General features: G+C 42.9%; 2 protein-coding genes across 13 annotated transcripts in view; one reads left to right on the forward strand and one right to left on the reverse strand.

Annotated features, from left to right (window-relative positions):
* Positions 1-12,290: 12,290 nt before the first annotated feature.
* Positions 12,291-13,860, reverse strand: LOC111863252 (TM2 domain-containing protein CG10795). The gene is made up of 3 exons (XM_023849404.2): positions 13,599-13,860; positions 13,440-13,521; positions 12,291-13,046 (listed from the first exon to the last, which is right to left on the reverse strand). Exons 1-3 carry the CDS (start codon positions 13,801-13,803, stop codon positions 12,770-12,772), a joined length of 564 nt encoding a protein of 187 aa, XP_023705172.1. The 5' UTR covers positions 13,804-13,860; the 3' UTR covers positions 12,291-12,769.
* Positions 13,861-13,946: 86 nt separating this feature from the next.
* The window catches only part of LOC111863250 (multiple PDZ domain protein), a 150,410-nt gene continuing 137,864 nt past the window's right edge, over positions 13,947-26,492 (forward strand). For 9 of the 12 annotated variants that reach the window (XR_002842565.2, XM_023849391.2, XM_023849400.2 and 6 more), the window contains exons 1-4: positions 14,300-14,476; positions 16,989-17,182; positions 17,679-17,903; positions 22,369-22,494. Coding sequence is in view for 11 of the 12 variants with exons in the window: in XM_023849391.2 (XP_023705159.1) it covers positions 17,015-17,182; positions 17,679-17,903; positions 22,369-22,494 (519 nt within the window). In the remaining variant the exon portion in view is untranslated. Of the gene's footprint in view, positions 14,122-14,299; positions 14,477-16,988; positions 17,183-17,678; positions 17,904-22,368; positions 22,495-26,492 lie in introns of those variants that run through there. The other 3 variants (XM_023849394.2, XM_023849392.2, XM_023849398.2) reach the window with 3 other exon arrangements.

Raw genomic sequence — 26,492 nt, forward strand, 5'->3', positions numbered from 1 at the left:
TCAGCTTCGAAAGATATCGTTAATGGCATTGGACGTGATCCTGTTATTCTTATAATGGTATCTTCTAGCCCTGCCTTCTTGCAATTTCATTGTTCAAATGAGTAGTATTTACTGTACGGCCTCAAGTGTGTACATGACTACTGAATTTCCTGTAGACAGACGTCCTGATGCGTTCCTCTTGTTTTCAGACGTTAGTTCCGTATGTCACTGAAAGATTTGTTCTCCACTCTCATTTTACAAAATACTGGCCCAGAATCTGAAAGCGTTCAGGTTGGATCGAAACCTCAAATTCGGGAAAGCTGGCAGTTTCATATCGATCAACGTTCATGTCTTCTGGATTATGACACCGTGTAATCTGGTTATCAACGTTTCGAAGGAACGTAATGTCTCCATCTTCGAGGCAATATGTCGATGTGTACTTACTAGACTACACGGTGTCATAAAGCAGAAGACCGCAGTGTAAAGCCAATCCAACGTTCTGATTTTAGATTTCTGAATAGAAGTGTCTGGCACTAAACTTACCGCAGGCGTGTACTCACCGCTTGTTATGGTGTGCTTCAGCGGAGGAACGCGCCGGTGTGTGGTTCTTGCGTCGTGCTTCTGTCGGCAATGACCTATTGCTGGTTGCGCGGAGGCCGTCTTCTCCAACTCGAAAAGTAGGTCCAGGCGGGGTTCCCTCTGAAAGGGGTAGGAGTTTAACTTTCGCTGTAAGGGGGGGACTGAGTAAAAACTCGAATTGCATGTAGTCACAGTTCGTAGGGCCACGGACTGAGGCTACGAACCAAAGAAGCTTGTTTCTTATTGAATGACGCTTCGCCAGCTTCATAAGGCAAAAATAAAGCTGTCCTTGTACTTAATGAAACACCACACCAGATAGTAGAGGTACAGCTCCATGCATTCTTAATGTCTGTTTCTTGATGGAATGAGCGATCAGCTTTGCCTACTCACCCCCGAAGAAACAGTCACTGTGTGAACGTCAGAGCTTCTTCCTGGAATCGAATCTAGATTATGTGGTCGTCTAGCCCGCAGCCTAATCAATAGGCTCGCTGACCGGGCACGCATACGTTATAAAATGGTGCTGAATGAGGGGGTGATTGTGGGGGTATGAATGATGAATTGGGGAAGTTAAGGAAGGAAGTGACGTGGCCAATTCCGGTATCTGCCTGGAGGGACTGAGGAAAATGACAGAACTCTTCAGTCAGGATAACGGATTTGGGGCCGAGATTTGAGCCCGTACCTCCAAGGTGTGTTGTCACGCGATAGCGACGTTGGTGAAGAGGCTGGATGTAGCGGCAGGGGAAACGGCAGAGCGTTGCTGTGATAACGACTTTCTCTCAGTGGCATGTTATATCTGCTGTAAAACAGCTGAAGTACAAAGCGGCGTAGGGAAGGCTGAAACCATGGAGGCAGAGCCCACAGACATAGGGTGTTGTGAGACGTTCCGCTCCTGGCGGGACCGAGGACCCAGACTGACTTGGTAGCAGGGGAGGAACCTTGCTACCTCCATCTTCAACCCTGACGATAGAGGCGACAGGTTCTTCCGAAATGTTCGTAACTTTCTACCAGATTATACGGCGTCACATCCCGAAAGTCAGTATTCATCATACTGCGGTCAGATATTGTAGGGCTCCATCTATTCAGTTCTCTTCTAATTTCTCTCTTAATGACGCTGTCAATAGCTCAGGGTGTCTAGTGTCTAATGGTAGGATGACAGTGAATACTGAATTGGTAAAGATGTGGAAGGAAGCTTTCGTGGCCGAATAGGATGTACCTTCCGAGGACATGTCTGGAGGAACAGAGGATATCAGGTCTTCTCACCGAGATTTGAAACCTGGTACACCTGGATACGAAACAGGAAAGCTACCTGTTCGATCGGGATCCTCGGTTAAGTAATGCCGAAACATGTGTCTGGCTATGGATCACTTCGCGCCCGTGAAGCAGGGCGGAAACTATCCTTCGACATCGACGGATCCTGATGTTTTAGCCTTGTCATTACTGGGACATCTCGCACAATACTGTGGCCGGCCATGCTGGGTGGATTGAGGCCATGGGAACCCTCTCGAGTGGCCGAAACAAGACACGCGAGACGAGTGGTCGCCATGTCCAACATGATTATGGCACGGCGAATTCCTGAACGCATCCAGCGTACGAAAAGTGTCACGGCAGGCTTCTTGAAAGCGAGCACAAAAACACAAGAGATGTACCACTAATCACGTCTCAACTGTCATGCTGTCCCGCCTCGGTACGCCTTGTTTATCTTGTAGACTCAACTATACACAGCATGTTTCAGTTAGACAGGGCCAGAGATAACGATTATAAATCACGCAATAATCATCCGATCGAGTCCATACCTTGGCAGATGTGGGTTGGGTTATAGAAGATGTTGAAATTGGTTTCCTTCCGCATGGAGACGCAGGCCGACACGACGCTTCAAGTTCGCGAATGTTACAGGCAGCATGGCAGGAGGACTCACTTGGAATCACAGTCTGAAGGAACCGGGCAGGCACGCACCAGTGTCAAGTTTCATTTCCACCTTTCCCCCCCCCCCCTTGGCACTACAGCCCCAGTGGGCCTAGGCCTACCTCCATGAACTCCGTTCACTTCGGTTTTTCTCGATCTTACACATACGGTAGGACTCCTTGGGCGAGTGATCAGCTCGTTGCAAGGCCTCTACCTGTAGACAAACACAGAAAAACGCACACAAACATCCATGCCCTGAGTGGGATTCGAACCCACGATCCCGGCTTCCGAGCGAGCGAAGACAGTACATGCCTTAGACCGCTCGGCTACCGTGACCGACTTCATTTCCACCTGCAAACTATTATTTTTTTTTATTAGTTGAAGGCCTCCTCGAAGCGAATTATCGTGTGTGTCAGTGTATGTATATGCAGTTGACAGATTTTTATGAAATTCGGTTGTTGCCGGACGTCAGGATTGACTTGATCTGCGTCATCCTCCGTCATTTCCGTCAGCGTCATTACTAAATAAACACATCCATGGAGAAGAGACCTTCTTGAGAAGCTGCTCAAGAAATTCCCAGCCTTTTATAGCACCTGAGAGTTCATTACCATATTCGCAAGAGCCCATTGCTGGACTCTTTCCTGAGCCATATGAATCCTGTGCTCAGTCTCTGGCCCTGTATCCTTAGGGTCCATTTTAATAATATCGTGCCATCAACACGAACCGGCATAGTTCGTCAGCATAGAGACTGGACGACCTAAGAATCGGTGCTTGATTCTTGGCGGGGCAGACATCCTTCTCTTGCCTTACAGCGTACAGACCGGCGTCCATCCAGCCTCCTACCCCATATGTATCATGAACTCTTTCCCCTCCATCCAGTGCTCAGGTTCAGAATGTGTGGAGCTACATCTCCATTCCCTCATACGCTTCCATTGTTCGGTGCTTAATTAGGCGCGTTTTTATTCTTCTTTTGCTAATTAGGTGGGTCTACCACCCAGTCTTTTCACTTTAACCACGGAAAGAAATCTAGTTTCCGAAACGTATGCGACGCGGATTTCTGAGACAACGGCCTCAACACTGCGTGCCCTCATGCGCGCACTTTCACGCCCGTATGAAGTCAAGTGGTCCGCCCTGGTCGAGTTAGCCAAATGCGACACGGAGACGTGTCATTGCATGCCGCTGCCCTCTGATCCACTTCCGTTGTGCTACCCCCCTCCCCAAGTGGCAGAAGGTCGACCCGTACTGGTTAACCCTTCAAAGGCCAGTGGTTGCTATATATACCACCTTCTTTAACGCACAACTCTGCATTCTGTCGACACAGCGGATTTGTTTGTTTCGTATGGGTCTTTCTCCCTGAAGAGCAGGGGACATGCTTGTTATGTAGCGCCTTAGAAGTCGGCAGTCCCTGAAGCGGGACAGAGGCGTTAAGACGGCCAGTACCGGTGCGTGTTTGGTATGTTATTCTCGTTGAGTTAATGAGATGTGGGCTGCAGATTGCGCCCGGCGCCCCGGTCTGCTTACTGCGGTTAACTGGAATGTGAAGGCCGCAAGGCGGTCGTGGTTTATCTTTCCATCCGGGACATGAAAGGAGAGACTGAGAAAATCCCGGTCGCTTCGTCTTCCCGGAAGCTATGCCATAATTCCACTCTAAAACACCAACTCGGATGCTGGGAATAAATGCTCCCAGAATATTGATTTGGAAGTTTCCCTCAAAGTAAGCACACCGCGTCTTTGGAGAGTACTGCCTTCTGAGGTGTGACACCGTCTAGTGCCGTTGAAGCTCACTGACGTTTCGGAGGAACTTCTGCTGTTTCAAGCCTGTTTGCTGCTTGCTTGGCTTACTCTTTGACATTGAAGACGGATGCAGTATGTTCTTCCGAAACGTCGTTGAACTTCTGGGTTACACGGCGTCACATGCCAGAAGATAGTACTGCCCTTAGTGACCACTGTGAGAGCTAGCTATACGGCTTCTCAGGAAAGGCTCATGTCCGTGCAGTTAGGAAGTTGAGATCGATTCCTTCAAAGTGGCTTATTACATGTTTGGTCACGCGACACGCGCCATGAAGTAAGCAAACTGCGACAATCGCCAACTGTTAAGCTGGGAGAAACAGCGGTGTGTAGCAACTTTCCACTGACTGCGAGGTGCAGTATGGAGAACAAGTGGAACTTTCTGCGTTAACAGAGGCCGTTGACCCAGCTTTTGCACCCCGGCTTCATGTCAGGGAGGTTGCCGGCACGTACCTTGGTCAATTATCTTGACAAGCTGCAGGAGAATGCTGAAGTAGCCGTTTCATTTCACTTAATCCTGAATATCTACTTGATCTACGAACTTCTGAACCTGTAGTTAAATGGACCAAGCAGCAAGGAAGATTATATTAAAAAATTATTCTAAGGATTGAGAGTCTACTGTTTTGCTCTAAAACACTTCTACGAGGAAGTCAGTAAAAGGTCACAAATGGAAGTAAACAGCTGTAGTGGATGGACTTCATAGGTTTTCAATGTGTATCATTAGGTAGCAGCACAGTCCAGCTTCATGACAGTCTAAGTAGCAGACGCGCATGCTATATTCAGAGGCTCGATTCGGTAGTCAAAATGGCGACCGTGCTTCAGGAGTGTACTAATGAAGATCAACGTTCTGTTGTGCGCTTTTATATGGGCAAAAGGACTCAATGCAAAGGATATTCATAAAGAAATATTTCATGTTTACGGTGGGAAGTGTTTGTCGCGTAAAGCGTAAAGCAAATGTTTCGCTAATGCCGAATAAGTTGAAACGGAGGTGCGCAAGTGGCTGAGACAACAGTCGAAACACTTCTGTACTGCGGGTTTCGACGCACTGGTAAAGCAATGGGACAAGTGTATCGGTGTTTATGGAGGATATGTCGAGAAATAAACACTTTTTTTTCCAGTTTCAAATATCACATGTTTTACGTTTTATATCCATTTGTGGCCTATGTATTGACTCTCCCTCGTAATTTGTAGATACATTTGTTAAACCTTTATGGTAACGTTCTAATGTTTATTTTGGAACGACAGTAAGAAATCAGAATACTAACCGTGAAGACGTTCAGAGCAGATGAAATTCCAGGAGTGCTTGCTGTTATTCCATTCAGAATGTTTTACCTTACGATTTCTGTTCTAAAAATGCTAATATTAAAATATTCAGAACAATAAGTTTACCTGTCATAATTGCTTGGGTATGAAGCTTGGTCACTAGTCCTAAAGGGGTGCCACAAACTGATGGTGTGTGAGAACCAGGAATCTAGAAGAATGTTTGAACATACGAGGGATAGAGTAACAGGAAGATGCAGAAAACTGTATAATGAGGCGTTTCATATTCTCAGTTTGAGGTACTCACGGCTCTGACTATAAAGAGTGGTGTTTTCTGGAATGTGACGCCGTGAAGTCCGGTACACACGTACCGAGCTTTGTAATTGGTATTCACGAAGTACTGCGCCGACTATAATTCAGATCAAGAGGAGAAAATGGCGCTTGATTGGTCATACCCTAAGGAAACTCACTAGATCCCTAGAGAAGTCAGTCGGCACTAGACTGGAATCCGCAGGCCGTTCCCAAAAGACCTGGAAGAGTACGGTCGAGGAAGAAGCCGAAGACACGGAGCTAGGTTAGAACTATTGCCGGTGACAGGATCCGATGGAAACGTTTCACAGATTCCCTGTGCTCTAGAGAGAGCAACGAGTATCAACTAACTATACAAATGAAGGGGAAAATATGCGGGACATGTAGCATGCATGGGACGGAAGAATAATGTTAAGATGGATATTAAGGAAATGTGGCGTGGGCTTGATTGATCATCTTGCTCGGGATAGAATAAAGTGGCGGGCTGCTGTGTACGCGGTAATGGAACTTTGGGATCCATGAAGGGCGGTATATTTGACTAGCTACTCCTTCCAGCCGCACTGTGGTCCTGGGGTCGACTCAGCCTCTAACAGAAATCAGTACCAGGAATCTTCGTGGGGGTGAAGGGCGGCCGGCTCGTAAGGATGACAACCTCATCCCCATCTGTGAGACGATTGTATAGAAAATCTGGGAGCCTCGACGTCTCACAACCCTATGAGCCTCCACAGCCTGTTACATGGATAGTTTTACCTCGTAAGCGATCTTCTGTCAGGGAGGGTCGCCTTTAGTCATTCCCCTACATTATTGGGCACAACTCGGGAAATGCGTAAAATTGTAGTTTCTGTTTGTCTCGGCAGTTTCCCAGGTTCCCTTAGTCTCACCGGTCTCATTTCTGGGCAGATGAAACGCCTCCGATTGGTTCGCCAAGCTTAGTAGCTGAGAAGTACGCTCGGTCATTGCAATCAGCTGAAGTTACACATTTTGCCAAATAATTGTCAGAGGCAACATTGATGTCAGCCGGTTCCGGAAATGTGGCACGCGGCGCTGGCTGGCCACCTGTCAGCACTTTCTCAAGCCTTTCTAATTCATTACAGACGCTGATACGCAGATTTAATGTCTTTTTGTGAAACAATCTTTTAAGCTGTCGTGAAACTCTTAGCAGATGTGTGCATGTTTACTTATGAAGCAGTCTCATCTTCGAATCATGACTATAACAAGCTTGGAGAGGTGCACGTGTGCGTTTCACACCAGAGTACAGACAGGCCTACGTCGCGACTGTGGAGACAGTTGCGTTCTCAACGGAAGTCGCTTAGTGCTTTACTGTCGCTGCCTTTAATTTTCATTGAAAAATACGCAATTCAGCTCACTTTAATACCACCCACTTTAGCCGTTTACGAATCCTGATTGTTTTTAGACAAAATAACTTAATTGTTTCTTAGTCTTCACTGCACAATCTGTTCTCCTTATGACTGACCTTGACTGCATTATCTTGGTAACTAAATCGACCGTTGTTCGGTAGCCACTGTTCGTTACCGAATACCGAACAACAGTGAAATCCGTCAGACAGGTAAAGCCGGCTGAGACAAAATCAGCACATCGCGGTTTTGGCGCAGAAAGCGGGTACCGTTACCCACTCTCATTTAGGAGATGATCTCTAAATTACTGAAATTTAATCAGAATCCTTAGAGCCGAAATCGCTATTTTGTTTCGGGGGGGTTAACATTTCATACGATAACACAGCCAACATAACAGGGACCAAACTTGTTTGTATTTTCTGGGGGCCCATTACACACTGCCCAGATGCTGAAGCTCCGCGGCTTATAGTTGTGTGCATTTTGGACACAGTCTCACGTGCAACATTAATGTTCTGTCAAACTTACACTACATGTTAGCGGCCTCCGTAGTCTAGAGGTAACGTTCCCACCTCATGACTCGTAGTACGCGGGTTCAAATACCCGGCGGAGGTCGTCGAATTTTTAAGGGTGGAAAAATTCAGGGAACAAGTCCTCCGGGAGGGACTTTAAGCCGTGGGTTCCGTGTCGTAGCTTTACGGCACGTAAAAGAACTTCACATCTCCAAAGGAGGTCACCGAGCCAAATTAACGGACGTTTCCCGCCCAACAGTAGTCACTAATACCTCTGGTAGATGGGGGAAGCATTATAGATACCTCTCAGCTAGTAGAGCCGGTCTCGTCGGCTGGGCGGGACTGATGGTAAGCACCAGTACCGGTAGGATATAGAGACTGGTAGAAATCATAGAGGGAAGCACAATGGACCAATACAGGTCTCAGTGCATGGGGAAACCCACCCTCTCCAATAACTAACTAACCAACTACACTACATGTTTCGACCAATGTCATTAGGTGTTAAAAATTATGGATGAGGAAACTGCTGTTTTCTGTATCGTTGCTTAGGTCGTTACTGTATATAGTATAGTCCCCTCAATGCGCATGTGTGTTCGAGGTGGTGGGTTATGTTCCTTCCTGTTGTGTTAGGTTGCGTGTCTTGTTTCTGATGCTTGGACTGTGGAACTAATTGATACTAAGAGAAAAGTGTAACAGGGTGCTACACTATATCAGACAATCCAAACTTACTCCAAAAATGATATGACTTAATTACTTTACTTCCCTGCAGTGAAAATGAATTCTTGTGAAACTTGTGTTAATGGAAATGCCTCATCAGGTGGTGAAAGATGTAACCCGTTTACCGTTTGCCCCGAGCCCGGCGTATAGTCGAAAGGTCAGTATTCAGGGATGTCACAGTATCGATCATTCTAAGCAAAAAGTATGTACATGTGTCCTATTCCGAACGGTTTCCGAGATAGAGCTATTCCACTGTACATTTCCGAAATTGTTGATAAGAAAGAGATATTACGTACTGTTTCTAATACCGGTATTTGTGGCCTCTAGGGGTCACGTTCCCACCTCATGACTCAAGGTACGCGGGTTCAAACCCGGCGGAGGTCGTGGAATTTTTAAGGGCGGAAAAATTCAGGGAACAAGTCCTCCGGGAGGGACTTTAAGCCGTGGGTCCCGTGTCGTGGATTTACGGCATGTAAAAGATCCTCTTGTCTCTAGGAGACCTCTGAGCAAAATTAAGCAAAAAGTTTCCCGCCCAAGTAGTTTCCAATGCTTCCGGTAGATGGGGAAGTTATCGGGTACCACTGCCAGAAGAGGGCCGACCTCGCTGGCAGAAAGGGGCTGATAGCGAGCACCAGTACCGGTAGGGTATGGCGACAGTAGAAATTAAATGGGGACGTACAATAGACTACTAGTCGCGGTGCATGGGGAAACTCACCCCCTCTAATACTGAATACCGAATAATACCGGTATTTACTGTTCAAGTGACTAAGTTGGTACAGTTTGCCTGGTGTAATACATTTTCGAAAATTTTCACTGTCAACATCGGTGCACTTTGCAACTCGTGTGAGGACAGCATACAGCATATCAGAATATTCCGCATCTTCACAACACTCCCAACAATGTCACTATCAGCAGTCACAACGGCCGACCGACGCTTCACACAGATTTCCATGCGGGAGGGAAGGATAACATTGGGCGCCAAATCCAAACTACTGTGCAATGAAATAGCCGTACCTCGGAAACAGTTCGGAATAGGACACATGTACATTTACACTTTTTTGTTTAGAATGAGCGATACTGTGACCTCCCAGAATATTGACCTATACTCCTGGGACACCTGTAAATATTGCAAATAAGTAAAAAAAAAAAAGTAAAGGTAACCCTGTAACAGGCCTTGGAGGCCTATAGGGTTGTGAGATGTTGAGGTTCCCACATTTTCTAAACGGTCGGCTCGTAGATGGCGGTAAGGTTGTCAGCCCTACGCACCGGCCGCCCTTTACCCCCAAGAATATTCCTGGTACTCATTTCTGTCAGAGGCTGAGTCGACTCCAGGGCCATAGTGCGGCTGGAAGGATTAGGTAAATTGAAAAAATTCAATGATCTCATAGGGATTCGATCCCGCGACCTTCAGCTTGTAGTATAGTGTCTCAACCAACTACACTACCGCCTGCCCCCATTGCGAATGTCACTTTCTTAAAAATTTAGATTTTGTATTTGAAATCCCGCAGTCTGACACACACCAGGGCATTACCTAGTTCGGATTATTGATATTGCGCTGTACATGAGATTTGAGGTTTTTGTGGTTGTAAATATTAAAAGTCTGACCTACTGGGAAGTGACGCCGTATAATCTGGTATATATTTACCATAAAGAATTTTCTCTTCTCCACATCGTCCAAACCGGCTAAGGCCCACCCAGCTTCTTAATCAATGGGCGCCTGGGGGTAAAGCAGCTGGTTTAAATTTGCAGTATTTTAGTCAAACAAAGTAATACAATTAGGCATGCTTCTCTCTCTGTAACTATGGCACATCCTGCTGTGGTAACAGTGTGCTGATAGAGCACTGCACACACTGGGTGCAGGTGCATCTCCAAACAGTATGTCATCAGTTTCACAAGAGCTTCTTGAAACCTATATTTTTTATATTTTTTCAGTACTTACGAAGAGCCATTAGCAACTTTTTACAATAATTAAGCAAGCAAATGTTACACTCATAGTTACATCAGAAACAGCGTGAACTGTCTATAACACAACAGAAAGGGATTATGGGGTAAATACTGTAGATCTGATGATGCATGACTGACAGGTTAGAAAAACTTGAAATGATTAATTTCAGTCTGGGATGCAACAGATACGGAAGTTTCTCTCAACACAACTGTTATATATAAATTAATTATATACAGTTCATTATTATTTTGTATCTCAACTTATTAGCCATCATCAAACTATTTTACATATATCATCACTTGACTGTTATCTGCACTGATGAAATGTTCACAAGCTAGGTCTGCACATATGATATACGTACTAATTAGGTGAATTGTATAGGCTATGACAGCCAAACTGATTTTGTTAGAACTTTAAATATTTGCATTTCTAAAAGTTTCCTTCAAGTTTTCTCCTTGGATTATACACTTAAAAATGTAATGCACAGACTTGTCGATCAGTGTTTAATACTGTGAGGAACTGTGATACTGGAAGTGGGGTGAAGCCATGAGATATTGCTACTTGCATCCCCTACCATTTTACTGCCCTGCCTTTCTTATTTATTTATGGTTTGTATAACAATGCTTCCAGTAGTTCAAATTACTCGTATAATGTCAAATAATGATTAGTGATTAACTGGAAAGGATGCATATGGTAGGAAGTGTTTATGGCCTGGCTAAGGAAAATACAAAAGCCTCTGCCAGGATAGCGAATCTCCAGGCTGGAATTTGAGCCTGAGGCCTCCTGAATACAAAGCTTGAGTGCTACCCACTAAATCATAATGCTAGGTGTCCCACCTCCTGTTTAACATTTCTGACATGTCTACTTTCATATAAAAAAAATGGGATATATTTTATTCATCTTTGATTACTTCAAGGTTTTTATGTTAAACTTTGTATACACCATAATCATAACCACAGCAAACTGCCAGAATAGTACCTCAAATTAGGCCATGCAATTTCCTTTCAAATCAACCATTTATTAATCCTCCTGTTATCTGACATTGCAGAGTGTGAAGTACTGACAGCATCATTATACAAACATTTTATGTAACTGAACTAGTATGGTAATTTATTTAAACAGCAAAAAACACAAGTTAATTCTGTGTTGGAACTGTTAGGAATCTTATACTGGTTGAGAATGGTGCCAGTGGCAGGATTCTGTGAACTTTGCATTGTCTAATGAGTTTGTTAAAGAAACTGAATAAATACCAATTCCTCAACAAACACTCAGCACTATGGTGTTGGTATGTTTTGTTTTAGTTATGTCAGTAAACTGGCATCATAGCGGCCTCCGTAGTCTAGAGGTAACGTTCCCACCTCATGACTCGTAGTACGCGGGTTCAAATACCCGGTGGAGGTCGTCGAATTTTTAAGGGCGGAAAAATTCAGGGAACAAGTCCTCCGGGAGGGACTTTAAGCCGTGGGTCCCGTGTCGTAGCTTTATGGCACGTAAAAGAACCTCATATCTCCAAAGGTCACTGAGCCAAATTACGGACATTTCCTGCCCAACAGCAGTCTCTAATACCTCTGGTAGATGGGGGAAGCATTACAGATACCTCTCAGCTAGTAGAGCTGGTCTCGCTGGCTGGGCGGGACTGATGGTAAGCACCAGTACCGGTAGGATATAGAGACTGGTAGAAATCATAGAGGGAAGCATAATGGACCAATACAGGTCTAAGTGCATGGGGAAACCCACCCTCTCCAATAACTAACTAACTAAACTGCCATCATCCTTCCTTTGTGATGGGGGCAGAGGTCAGAACATGAGGGAACTTCAACAGAAATGTTTCAGATATCACAGCATATTAGCAATCTTCCCAGTTTTATGGAAGTCTCAAGCATTTGTCTCTCTTTATTGAAGAGAACCACAGATGGTTAAATGTGGGACATGCTCACAGAGGCACGGTTATTCATAAATAACACACAACACTTTTATTGTACAATATTTACAAAAATATCAGTAAGGTACAAATACAAAACAGACCAACAGCAGCTTACAGTTTGTCCTCATTGAGCAACAGCCATTCATAAAAGCATTTCTGAAGTACTGCCAAGAGACCCATATAACATAGTCTTCATGGTATCCTTTTGACAGATAAAACTGATATGAGATTTGAGGTTCATCAGCAGACTTCTGTTGGACTACATGTTTCATTCTAGAAGACAGAGTCATCTTCTTAGTCACTGCTGTGAGAACCTCAAATTCATCAAAATCCTTCAATAGAAAGTTAAAAATGTACCCACATGAGTAAGAATGATAGTTTTGAAAATCCCTCTGAAGCCTCAATGTTTGGTAGAGAAAGCTTATCATGTTCTGACAGAAGATGAGGACTGTGAGGTGCTGCTTTATATAGTCAATTTTTTAAGGTTATCTCAATGTACTGGCTACCAGTCCTGCTGTGGAAGTTTGTAAGTCCAGTTGTTGCTTCTGATCACTTCTATACCTGCACCATAATATGGGATCACATAGTGAGACCCATCAGCTGGTCCCACAACCTGTGTAGCGATCAAAATGATGTCCACTAATTGTCCCAAGAACATGAAGCCCAATGTACAGAACTTGAGCAAGCCAATTGCAGGGTACCCGAGGTAGAAGCGGTCTGCTCCGAACATACCCAGGAAGATGGAGAGCAGCATTGCCGTCTCAAATGAATAACCATTTCTGTCATGACATAAAGAACACTGAATATTCACTTTCTGTAACAACTTTACAATATGATGACCATGTGTCACAGGCCTCTTAATTGGGGTTTTCTTCAAAATACTGGATCTAACATCAGCTGGTTAATGTTCAGAATAATGTTTCGTCTCTCATCACTCAAATGTCCAGGATGCTCTACGATCATGCACAGTTCTTTCTCATTAGTTATGGTTAGTATTGCTCAGGGAAACCTAAATTATATTCTGCACATTCACCCATCAGTTACATAGCTATCGTAACATCCCTCATATAAGGGATCACCATACAGTAAAAACGTACTCAACATTATTCATCATTTTGTTAGTAAACTACAATTAAATTTCCAGCACTAAACAAAATATACATCCTACTTACGTCCATTTACAAGGGATCTCCCGTTTGAAGGTGGAATTTTTCGTTTCTGTACAGTTAATACCGTCAGCTGCTCTGCACTGCACTAAAAAATTCAGCAGACTTAAGGCATGTTTCAATAAATATGAAAAATATGGCAATTAATTGCAAATAGTTCGTTACCTTTTGCTTTATTTTCCTTGGTACAACCATAAGGTTGTTGAGTTTTTGGGTCTATAAAGTTGTATGAGGGGTCGGGATCTGGGCAGAGATACTGGCCCATTCTAAGTGTGCTACACTCAACATGATATTCAGCGCGGTCACCGCTAACGTGATCACAAACCGTCATAATAATTACAAATATAGAGCCATAACACAAGTTCCCCATCACTTACCACAGCCACACAACGCAACCATCAAGGTAACAACTGACGAACACGGATCACTACAAACGTATTTCATTGTCACCAACGTATATCAGTTTTTATATTGAAATTTATGAATCTGTAGTAAATGTTGCACTGCTGCATTTTTAAGTGAGTGATTTTGTTTTAACTGTAAATTTAATTTGCATATACCCTTGAACGTCGGTCATCCTTTGATGTTTATTAAGTACAGTAGGAACCTATTTCAGCAGTTGGTCACGAGAAAGAACTAGCGAACATTAATTTGAAGAGTCGGAAGCGTCAAAAGGGTGGACAAAATGGTAGGACTTGAATTTATTGTAAAATATAGTAATGGTATAATGTTGTTTTAATAACATATAAAATATATATAATTATTTTTCTACGTATGAAGAGACAGGTTATCGTTAAATAAAACGCGCCAGCAGAAGAATACGAGAGAGACTGACAGCGCCAAGCCAAACTCCCAGGAACGTGGAGAATTTGTAAACGAGAGGTTACCGAAATGGCGGAAAGGAGTTGTCGTAGAATTGTGTAGAAATTGTTAAACTGTTATTTTGTATGGATTTGTTAATCAGTGTATGAAAATGTTTATGTAAAGTTGTGTTCATTTGTAGACTATAGTGATGTTGTGGCCTAGCATCGCGTATTTACATGGTGAGTTGAGTCAGCTGTGCGCTGTGTTGCAGTAAGTCTATCGCCGTTGGTAACCTGTCACTAGACCAGAATTACGTAATGGTTTGTTTTGTGTCACTTTTTAAGGTGCCTTGGTTTCACATACATGTGTACCGCACATTTATCGTTTCGCAAGGCACTTGAATTTGCCTGAGATTTCATATGGATTGTTCACCAGTTAGATATATTTCTCCGAACGCTTGATGTATGAGATGGGACGCTCTGCGATGGGGGCCGAAGATTACTATCATATGGAATGTGACACACACAGATTTGTTAGATAGGTACCAACGTTTGGGAAGAACATGTTGCCTCCAGCTTTAGGGTAGAAGTGTAATTGCTCTGACGCGGTGTATGCACTACATTGTATTCTGTTGTATTCTAGAAGACAGTAGGTCTCTTTAAAGTTACATGAATTTGAAGTTAAGGTTGTACCTTTGCTTAGCTAAGCTCCAAGCCATGAGGCTCTATGGGGGATTGGAGGTATAGCTTTACCATTCTTAACCTTGGCAGCAGATGGGGGTGAGTGGTCAGCTTCATGCCCCTGCTGTTTTGCCTCTGTTACTTATCCTACTGGAGGCAGGGTTGGACACCATAGCCAGTCTGGATGCAGTGGAAAAAAATTCCTTGCCTGTCCTAGGACTCAAACCCAGATTCGTCTCTCATCCAGCCTTTAGTGTTGTCCTTTATAAGCTCCAGGATTTTTATTGTTGGCTCTTCTAAATTTTGCCAAAATGGTTCTGCTTCATGTATTAATCTTGGAAATTTAGTGTAAATCGCTCCTGTAAGGCAGACCTAGACTTAGTTTTAAGGGCAAGATATTTTCAAGAAAATCAATTGTGGCTCTTAATATCATGAATTTTACATGATTGGGGTTTCACTGGAAGCTGAGATCTCTCTTATGGAAAGTGAAAGTGTAGTATATAAGTAAAGATATAAAGGGAGTTTGTGCATAGTTAGGTGCTAAAGATTATGGGTTCTCATTTTGGAGGTCAAATGTGATCCCATTGTGCATAGGATATGTCCCGTATTTTTTTAGGTGATAGTCACATGAAAATATAAGTTTTTACAATTACAATTAAAGGACTATCCTGAGGCTGCACATCTTTAAATTGTGACATTTCCGGCATGCTTAAATATATTGATACTGTATCATAGCCCATGCTAGCATAAAGTGCTTTTGGCTGTTTGATGTAAGTCAGGTGGGCCTGTAAGGGAGTGTAACAGTGGGCAAAAAGAGTTAAGCGTCAACTGCCGTCTTCCCCAAAATCCATGCAACTTCTTTCCATGGCCTCAGTGCAGTGGAATTGCATCTTACACAGGGATTTTGCTCTAAAGATGCCATGTAAATCCAAATTGCTTGTAGTCAGAATTATCCTTTGCAAATCCCTTAAATTTCCCAGAAAGTACATTCTTTTGTATATACCTGGTAATACACATATAATGTATATGTGTTTATATGCAAAGTATATAGTAAAAGGTAAAGCTGTCTCTGTAACAGGCCATAGAGGCCCATAGGATTGTTGGACATTGAGGCTCCCACGTTTTCTAGAAAATCGGCTCGCAGATGGCGGTGAAGTTGTCAGCCTTATGCACAGGCTGTGTGGTACTCACTTCTGTTAGAGGCTGAGTTGACTCCAGGGCTGTTGTGTGCCTGGAAGGATTAGGTCAATTGAAAGAACTCCAATGACCTCATTGGGAATTGAACCCGCAACCTTCCGGCTTGTAGCATAGTGCCTCAACCTACTACACTACCATGTGCCCACAATGTATATAATAAAAAGTACATATACAAGTAAAATGTACAGTAATTTTATTTTTAATTGCATACAAAATAAAGAGAGCAAGAGTGACAGAAGAATTCACTTGGAGCACCAGGTGAAGTAGTTGGTTTGTGTTTGGGGGCAACTGAGGCAGAGTCCATAGTCAGGGCATATGCTGTGGGCTTATGCTCACTCAGCGGCATGATGCTCAGGATCACCTGCTCTATTTAAATTTTTCTATACTACAAGCCGGAAGGTCGCGGGTTCAAGTCCCAATGAGGTCATTGGATTTTTTTTCAGTTGACCTAATCCTTCCAGCTGCACTTGGCCCTGGGGTCGACTCAGCCTCTAACAGAAATGAGTACAAGGAATTAATTAAATAATTTTCTTGGGGAGTAAGGGGTGGCCGGCGCGTACGGCTGACAACCTGACCGCCATCTGTGAGCCGATTGTCTAGATAATGTGGGACCCTCAACGTCTCACAACCCTATGGGCCTTCACAGCCTCTTACAGGGATAGCTTTACTATTTTACTTTTACTTATGCCCATCCCCCCATTTTTTGTGACACGAATATGTGGTTTAATCTGAGGAAGTTAAATATGCATATGATGCAACTCCACTACGTTGCTTAGTGGTTCCACCAGAGGAATTGTCTTCTGTAACCATTGTGTAATGTATTTTGTTAGTACAAGTAAGGGCCACTGCTGAAGCTTGCTGTGCTCTGTTACAGCAGTTCCTTGAAGCACCTCACTAGCCATGCCTCTGAATGCAGACATATCTACCGCTCTCCAGTTGCTGGAACACATACAGCACACTATAGATGTCAGCGATGATGCAAAGCTCCAGGCTCAGACTAATGATGACCTGAACCTACTCATCTCGGTTCTAGAAAATCCTATCCTGCGTGGTATCGTCTCGGTCCAGGTAAGCACCGTGCAAGTGGTGTACATTTGTTTATTACTGCACAAAGCGTAGGATTGCCAGTCATGTCATTTTGTATTACTAAACTTAATTTGCAAAACGAAGGACTCAGCCAGAGATAGAGGAACTAGGTAATGCATAGCAGAAAATGCTGTGATATCAAACCCACTGAGTATCAGATTAAGGAGTTTATAATTGACTGATGAAAGGAGAATAATATTAGACTTGATTGTGCGTAAGAAGGTTGAGATAGCGCGGATAAGAATCGCTGGATTTGAGGTTCTTAGAGCAGTGATTATTGCCTCCATCTTCGGGGTTGAAGAGTAAAGAAAACAGTAGCCAGTAAGAATCAGCAGTGAGTGTACTTCTGCCAGACTGCACAGTGTTAAATCCTGTTGTGCTATAACTGAGAATTCTTTCTAGTGGTGAGCTTTAGTATCACTTGTATTGAATTTTGTCACTGGTGAGTTGGACTGTAGAGACTTGTGTGTGTGTGCAGGATTCACTGAGTGAGCTGAACCAGCAGCTGCAGCAGCACCCATCCATCTTGCCTGTGGACTTTGATATAACGCCATGTGGTGACCTGGTGCTGAATGTACCACCTCCAGTGGATCTGTATGATCCAGGATTTGGGCGAGAGTACCAGAATCATGAGTTTGATGATCAGAGAGTGCCTGTGGCAAAGTTGTCTCACAGCTCATCTGGTGATACCTCATCACCACAGGTAACTTGTTACCATTGTTGTGCCAGTGTGGAATGTCACTTCCAGACATGGTTGGAAACTTCTGATGTAACCTGCTGTAGATTAGAAATTTCTGGTGTGATGCAGTGTACGTGTTCTAGTAGCTTATGTCGCAGGCAGTAGATTGATTTGGGTATGTACAGAAATAGCGATAAGATTAATTATCTGGGATGTGATGCTGTGTAGCTCGGTAGATAGGTAGTAACATTTTGGAGGGTCATATTGTCTCTAACTTTAGGGTAGAAGGGTGTCTCTTCATTCTTGACTCTTGTACCCTGAGGATGGAGGCAGCAGGTTGGTACCAAACTACATGACAGGGCATTCTGGGAGACAGTGGTGTTTTCATTGCTGTGAGAGCCTCATCTTGTTGCAAGTGCTGGTGTTAAAGTGTTTTGAAAAGTATGGCAACAGAATCTTGCTTTTGTTGAAAAGCGGCTGGCTTAATTTCATAAGTTTCCAGCTTGATCTGAGGGGGCTGAAACATTGTTGATGTGGCATGTGAAAGTGTTTTTCAGTTACAGGCATGTTGGCACTAGAGCGTTTGTGATCAGCGTGCTTACTAATCTCAGAGCTTTGGGCTTTCTGGCATGACTAACAACCCATCAGAAAACTAGTAAATTGCACTGGCCCAGACATTAGAGTTACAGGTGGATTAAATGTCATATTGTGGTGTAAAATGAGGAGTACATTGTGAGAACTGAACTTGTTGCGGGATTTATATTGTTGATTCTCTAGTAAAAGTGCAGCTTCAGCTTTCAGGATTCAGCTGTATTTTATGTTGAAGCATCAGCGTATGATACGGGTAATCCCAAGAACTGAAGTTACATATCGGACACTGGCTGCAAAAATTTAAGGACAAGAATCCAGAACAGGATATTCCCCGTGACATCACATCGTCCTCCATCGATGTTTCCTGAAGAGTAATTTGTCCTCTGCAACAGCTGTATCTTTCCTACCTTAAGCATGCATTTTATGTCTTGGTCCACTCTTGCCCTGTTGCATTTTGAACAGCTGTCCTGGAGCCTGGCTCGTCTTGTAGCCAGAGTACCAGTTATCATGGCTGAGGATCCCTCCAGGTGAATGCCGGCGTAGTACCTCTAATTAATGCGACAACTGCTTCCTTCGACATCCTTTGGTCATCTCCATCGATTGATGCTGTATAGTCTGAGCTACTGAAGGTATCATCAGATAAACCACAGCTAAAATGAAGATATCTTTCCTGGTACTGTTTGTGAAGACTGTTGCAGACACTGCATTAATCCTCTTCTTACATTCTGTATGAAATAGGTTGACTGGTTTTAATTTCTCTCATCATTTTATATTTAATGTGTCGGCTGCTTATGTACTTCCTGGCTGTCCTTTCTGTTGGGGGGAGAGACCATTAATCAAACTTTCTGGTAGGAGTGATGTTGAAGTGGGGGGTTCTGTGCTATTCACCATGCAAACTTTTGGCATTTAGGGGAAGGAATTAATATATTTGTTTAGTTTTGTACTTATAAATTTCCTTAAATAATGATTATGTTAATAATGAATCTGAATCACAGAGCAGACAGTTTAAGAAGAGAAGTGCAATGAGATAAGTTGTTTTTTCAGAATGGCGAGTGTTGTCAAGAGCTTTAGACAAAATGACCTCTGTGTCTTTGTCACCCCATTCTCCATACTGCTTAAACTATTATGACCAAACAGTACTTTGGAATTGGTTACCATTTGTACTGTGTTTATTCATACTAAAAATTAATTTTAATTATTAAAAAATATTTATAATTAAATACTGAAAATATTCAGAGTCTGTGTCTTTATGAATAGCAGTGCTGTTTGAGTCCTGATGTATCTTCAGTTTAGTAGTTTTAACTGATTTAATAACCAGGATATCTTTAAAACATGGTGACCGGTTATGATGACAAATTTGTAATGCCTTCGGTGGGGCTAGTAATTATGAAATAGAATGCTTTCAGTTATAGGTGGATGTGGGTTTGGTGTGTTGATGACAGGCCAAATAACAGAAGTAAATCCTACTCTAGGGCTGTCTCAGGAACCAGTATACCATGCATTTATCTCAGAGCACCCAGGAAAATGCCAGTCAGTGCAACTGAAAGAGTCAGATGTCCTTCCCACCCATCAGGGCTGGAGACCTGGGCCGTCAGCAGTACTGGCATGCCAGTAACAATTACATCACACCAGATTACTTGAAATGCTCAGTTGCTGCACATTCCTGACATTCCATAAAAAGTTCATATTCAAGTGTTGCAGTTCCATTATGGAAGTGGAGCGAAGTTGAAACCCAGGTCTCTTATGCAAGGTGTCTGAGGGATTTTCAAGGAGAATGTTCAAGCATAGTGCCAGTTCCAGCCAGTTTCTCTTCGGTGAGCACTTGGTTCTTTTTTTTCCCCCTTATACCCCTCCCTGTTCAGTAATGATGAAATTGGTATTATGCTTGAACATTGTCCTTACACCATAAACAAAGAGCTTTTCCAGCACTTGCTGTGATCTGAATAGGTTTAGTTCTGGATTTGCTTGGCTGTAGGCATGTCATTTCCATGGCAGGCCCCGGTCTCCTTTGCTTGGCTGGGTTGTGACTCCTATGAGTGCCTTGGCAATTTGTGGCAGGTCCTGAGGTTGTCACACTGTATGTGGACATAACAAGTGTCTTCATTGCCATCTGAGATGATCATGAGACCAGACTGTAAGGCTAAAACCTAGCAGAACTTGAGCAACCTAGCTGTTCACGTGTTATGGGGATAGAAAGGAAGAAAAAAGGTGTGATAAGGCAAACATGGCACCGTACGTTAACCATGGATTGAAGTCCAGTTTGGTGAGGTCATTGACTGTATGTTAGGGATGTACTTATGTTATTGCCAAGCCAAATGCAGCAGGCTGTTTTGTACAGAGTGGTGAAGACATCCCTGATGTATGTAGTTCAGTGGTGTTGTGTACCAACTGTTATGCAGGGTTCTGGAGGCTTAGTGTTCCATATACTTTCAAATGGGGCAGTCAACACAACTATAACAATAATACTCGGACAAAATAGATACTATTATATCAACATCTCTTTTTTGTGGAGTTCTTATTACAACAGATATTGATAAAATAATGTCTCTTTTGTCTTACTGAGTATTATTGTTATAGTTGAGTTGACTGCCCCATTTGAGAGTACGTTAAGAAATACAGTGGGATGCATACTTTGAAAGATAGTGTTTGATAGTTGCTGTAACTGAAGTGAATGGAATGTTCCTGATAACTGTGACTGCTGTGCAACTTTTTTCTGGTGTCTCTCTGGATTGAGGTCTTGGTTCCTTCCAAAGTTGGTGTAACCCTTGTCTGAATTTTTAATTCAAATGTTACACTTAACTGTCTGGGAATAGGGGATTTTAAATCTTCCAGTGCTATGGGGCTGGCACCCATGTTTTAACTTGGTAACAGTTTATCATAGTCTGGGTTTGGTGATCATGTTGTAAGCTTGGATTAATATTGAAAGAATTCTGCACTTGAGTAGCTGGACCACTGACATGCAGAATTGCAGTAGTGCAGCTCACAGCTGGTAAAAAGGGTTAACTGTTCTCTGACCACAACACAGGCTCTTGGTTTTCATGTTATCTCTTGAACCAGCTCAAAGCACTGTCAAGGGTCATATGTGTGGTGTCACTGTAGTGTCCAGTGCACAGATGTCAAAGTGTAATGAGTGTCAAACTGTGAGAGGGGCATTGGTTTTTTGCCTTCTCTTGAATTTCTGCATAATCTAACCTTACCTTGCAGTTGACATTTGCACAAACAATATTTATGCACTGTCTGATAGACAGTAGTATTCTGTTGGTGGACTGCAGTTGGGCACTACAATGGAATGCCTCATATATGGAGGGCATCATGACAGGTTCACTTTGATACAATAAAAACCGGGAATAAAGAAGGAGTACAGTCTTCTGGGATGTGACCGTGTGTGGTATAGCAGATTGGTAGCAGAGTTCTGCAAAGCTTTGGTGCCTTTTTGCCATACCACATGGTCAGTTCTCACTGCTGTGAGAATCGTAGTTCTAATGAAGATGGGAACATTTTGAAGGAGGAGGAGGAGGATTGGCATATTCAGACCTTTGGCAGTGTTTCATCCCTGCTCGCATGCGAAAGTTTGGCCTATAATAGACTCATATTGATATGGAACAGTTGATGACATGAGGAAAATCTATGACATTTTAAAAATGTTTCGGTGTGCTTACACTTGCCTCATGGGGTAAAAGGCTGGACTTCAAGAGGTAGTGTGTTGAATCCCCAGCTGGGTCTGAATATGTCAGACAGAAAGGGAGAAGTGATATGAGTGTATGGCCTTTAGAACCCAGCATAGTATTTTCTTTTGCACATAAGGTGAATCATATAGCATCTGTATGATTCTCCTTACACGTGTGGTTTCGACTGCTAGGTTAGTGATCAGGCAGATGGTGTGATTGCATTTTATCAGATCACTAGTCCCAGTTTGGCCCCCGAGGATGTGGCTCTGCCCCCTATTACAACTCCAACTTACGCGATAGAGTTCCAGAAAGCAATCAAGGCATCCTCACGAGGCCGTGAAGTTCTCACTGTACAGGTAGGCAGTTCCAGTGGCAAATGGCCAACATTACCTGGACGCACTGCTTGTTTGTTACATGTCACACTTGTTGTTACAGAATGCTGTGTGATTGAATGGGCTGAACTGCTGTGGCTGTATGTGATGTGGGCATTCGGAAAGTAACAAAACTGCTTCTCTGGTGACTAGCTTCATCGTCATTGATAAGACTGTTTAGCTTATTCCAGCTTCTTTTTCCATCCACCTCATAACATATTTTCCTGTTAATATTTTCATCCCAGCAAATCTGCTGTTGGCTTACATGTTGGCCCAGCCATTTTGGAAGTATGCTAGCAGAATTCAGCATCCCTCAGTAAAGAAATGAGTAGCAAATAATCTGCTCCATCTGGCATCAGAGGAGAGTACTACATGCTTGAAGTGTGTTCTGAAATAGAAATACATTGTTTTGTCACAGCATGTTCCACGCTGATCATGGCCAGATATAGCAATCTGGACAAAGTGCTGGTAACAAACCTTGGATAGAGCGAAAGGATAGACATGAACAGTTTTATTTGTGTTGGTATCCAACCACTGCCCTCAGAGTGAAACTGAAGGTGATAGCTGTAACTCTTGTTTCACACTGTTCTAGTGGGTTCCTGCCCTCTTTGCACTCAGTATGTACTTCTCTGAAGGACATGCAAACCCTTGTCATCTCTGACTCCACTGACTCCCGTGATGAATAAGGTGGCTAACTGCAAGCTTGAGAGCATGCGTACATCCACGTTCTCCCATATTACAAGAGTAATATCTCAACATACATCAGGATTTAGAGATTATACTCTACAAGAAAGTTAACACAGTAAGAATAATGTGTTTGTCAATCAGTGTGAATGATGTATGGTAAGTAAAGCATTTGAAGAGTGCTCAGACTCTAAAAATCAACTCAAACAGTTTCACTAATCATAACACAATTACAGGAACAGCCCACGTGCTGAAGTAGCTACCAAATATAATAGGTAGGGCTGTTACGCTACTGATGTTAATCAGACTTGTTATGAAACTCGAGCATATTTGGACAGAGTTTGCTGCCAGAAAAATGCCTCAGGGAGTCCTTAAGGTTCTGTGACACAACTGACCCAAGCTTGCCAGCATTGTCTAACCCTTAGAGTTACACAGCCTTCATGCCCAAAATTGAAGCTGACCCAGGGTTAGCAAACAGCATGAGTTGCACAGTCTGTGTGTTTGTGTGGCTTACAATGGAAGGTGCCACCTGGTGGAGCAGGTAGAAATAACTTCACCATATACAGTAGGAACAGCAGAATTTGCTTAATGGGCAACAACCAGTAAATAACATTGACAGTAAAAGTTGTACTGAGCCTTGTGTTGCATGAAGACACTTCCCTGTGAAACTACAAAAAAAAAACAGTGTAGATATTGAATATTCTAGAACTTAACACTGACTCAATATGGGCACATTGGTTCTGAAAGTAAACAGGCCTACCTTGCCACAGACTAAATAAATACTTTTACTTCTTTGTGCACAGTGCAGAATTGCACAGTTGCTTCCCCAGTCTGTCTGCACAGCAAGGGCTCTCTCTCCAATCATGGGAACTCAAGATGATGCAAAGTGAAACATAATTTTTGGTGCAGTGTGGCACACCAAACAGTAATATAGTGGTACATCTTGCTAGTCATTGAGACATCACACAAAGATGCTGAATGGCTGTTTGCTCAAGGCTGAATGGCTGTTTGCTCAAAAGGACAAAAGAATTGGACTGATGGGAAGGAGCAGATGACTCAGCTATGTTGGGAATGGAAGGCAGGGTAGGTATTGTCAATATGGGAATGAAAGGAGGAAGTACCAGATGAGCTAGTAAGGCAGGACAGCTGATAACGCTGAGAATGGCTCACTGTTCACTGGTCTCATTTCCTGAACACATCAATCAGAGGGACTTCATGGTACACCATCACATTGTTGTTTAGTCAGAAAATCAGTCACGCATGAAATGTTCTTAATCATGAAATGAAGAAGATTCATGAAGCCAGATTTGGTGGGCAAGACAGGATTGATTTTCCCTTTCCTCGTTGCAACATTTTGAACTGTGATGTGTTGTTTATTTATCAGTCCTGACACCTTTGTTAGATTTGAGATTATCACACTGGTGAATATCATGACTGCACTCCTGTGGGATGTGACGTTATATAGTGTGGTACATGGTTTCAGAGGAATCTCTTGCTTCAGTCTTCACCCTGAAGCTGGAGGCATAAGGTTCCCCAGAAATGTTGATACTCATATACTAAAGTACTTGGCATAATTCCAGAATACACATCTTCCAATGATCCTGGCTGATAATGAAGACTGTCGGAATTGCTAAGCGTGTGTTACATGATGATGGTGAATGTCTGAGCTGTTAACACTCATAGATATTCCTGTGCCGTTTTCTCGTCCTATTCATGATGTACGGGTCGAAGAAGTAAGAGAAAATCAATGAAACATGAATTAAAAGCAATCATGGGAAAACAGAATTTGAGTATATAATATATGCAGTTGATCACATGATTTCTTTGCTCTTTGCTATATAATTTTGACCATGACAGCATCTTTAAATAACCTACATAAAACAGGTCTCTTTGAACTATCTTATGTTCCTAAAAAGAAACAACAGATGGTGTACAAAGAAATTTGCATGTACTTAAATCAGTGAAACAATTTCGTATGGAAATTTCTATTAAAGAAGAAAAAAAATATAGAAAGGTACAGACTTGGTAAGACACAAGACTGCATAAGATAATAGTGTAGACAACATTTATCATATTCTTGTCAACACAACGCATTTCCAGTGGGTGGAGTTTGCTGCCAAGGATGAGATATTTTGGAATTTGTTTATCTACTTCAGGTCTGGTTTTCAGTTGCAGTTGTTCTTTTACATACGTATTCTAGTATGAGATAATACACCTGTGAAAAAGGTGTGTGAATTCAAATATTTAGGAAATCTTTTCAAGTCCTGACACGGAGAGATGTGAGGAACAACAAGTTCTAGAGGTTACTGTGTATAGGAAGATATGCAAAAATATGGGTGAAGGCAGGTGGCTAAGAGTGGGATGAAGGCACAATCCTACTACACAGTGAGCAAGGTGAAGGCCAAGGAGGTGCCAGAGAGAGGACACTGAGCTGGTTAAAACATTAAGTTTGCCCAGTCCGTGAGAGCATGGCGATTATTAAGAGTACTGTAGCCCTCTGGATTGTAATGACCTGTAGTCTGGTATAAGTTTGCCAGTGTTTCAGAGGAACATGCTGCCTCCATCTATAGAGTCAAGGATTAAGCCAAGCAAGTAACCAGCAAGAAGCAGGCAGCAAGTTTTCTTCTTGCTTCTAGGTTGCTTGCAGTGCGTTCCTCTGAAATATCACAGAACTACTGGACCACATTGATGAGAGCCTCAAATACAACAGGGGGAATTAGAATTATGTGTTCTCAAGTGCTGCTGCAGTGAAACAGTTCGGTGGGTTAGTCTTATTACTTTCCGAATACCCCTCTGCTATGAGGCATGTACTTAATTTTGGCTTGAAGTTCTGTGTTGTTGCTGTCTTAGTGTCTAGAACTTGGCACAGGTTGTACTACAAGGAAGTTAATTCCAACATGGATACAGACAGTATCACAGAACAGCTTTGTCTATTGGTAATGCTCTAGATTTGTATTCAGGTGGTGATCAGTTCAAATTTTGGCCAGGACACTGGCTATCCAGACAGGTTCTTTACAGTCCCTCGATGTAGATGCTGAGATGATGTATCAGTTGGATCATGTCTGCTTCCTTCCAAGTCCTTCCCCATGTACCAGTCATACCAGGCAATGCTATATAGTCTACATAATAAAAGTAAAAAAAGGCAAAGTTGTCCCTGTGCTTAACTAATTCAGCACTACACCATGAAGGTGTATGTAGTAGTGGATGTATAGAACCGTGTTTTCTTGACCTCAGCACTAGTTGAAGGTGAGTGGTGAGCTTCACATCCATTCTGCTTTGCCCCCAGTACCCATCTGATA

The sequence above is a fragment of the Cryptotermes secundus genome, unplaced genomic scaffold (genome assembly GCF_002891405.2).
Source record: "Cryptotermes secundus unplaced genomic scaffold, Csec_1.0 scaffold929, whole genome shotgun sequence".
Classification (NCBI taxonomy): domain Eukaryota; kingdom Metazoa; phylum Arthropoda; class Insecta; order Blattodea; family Kalotermitidae; genus Cryptotermes; species Cryptotermes secundus.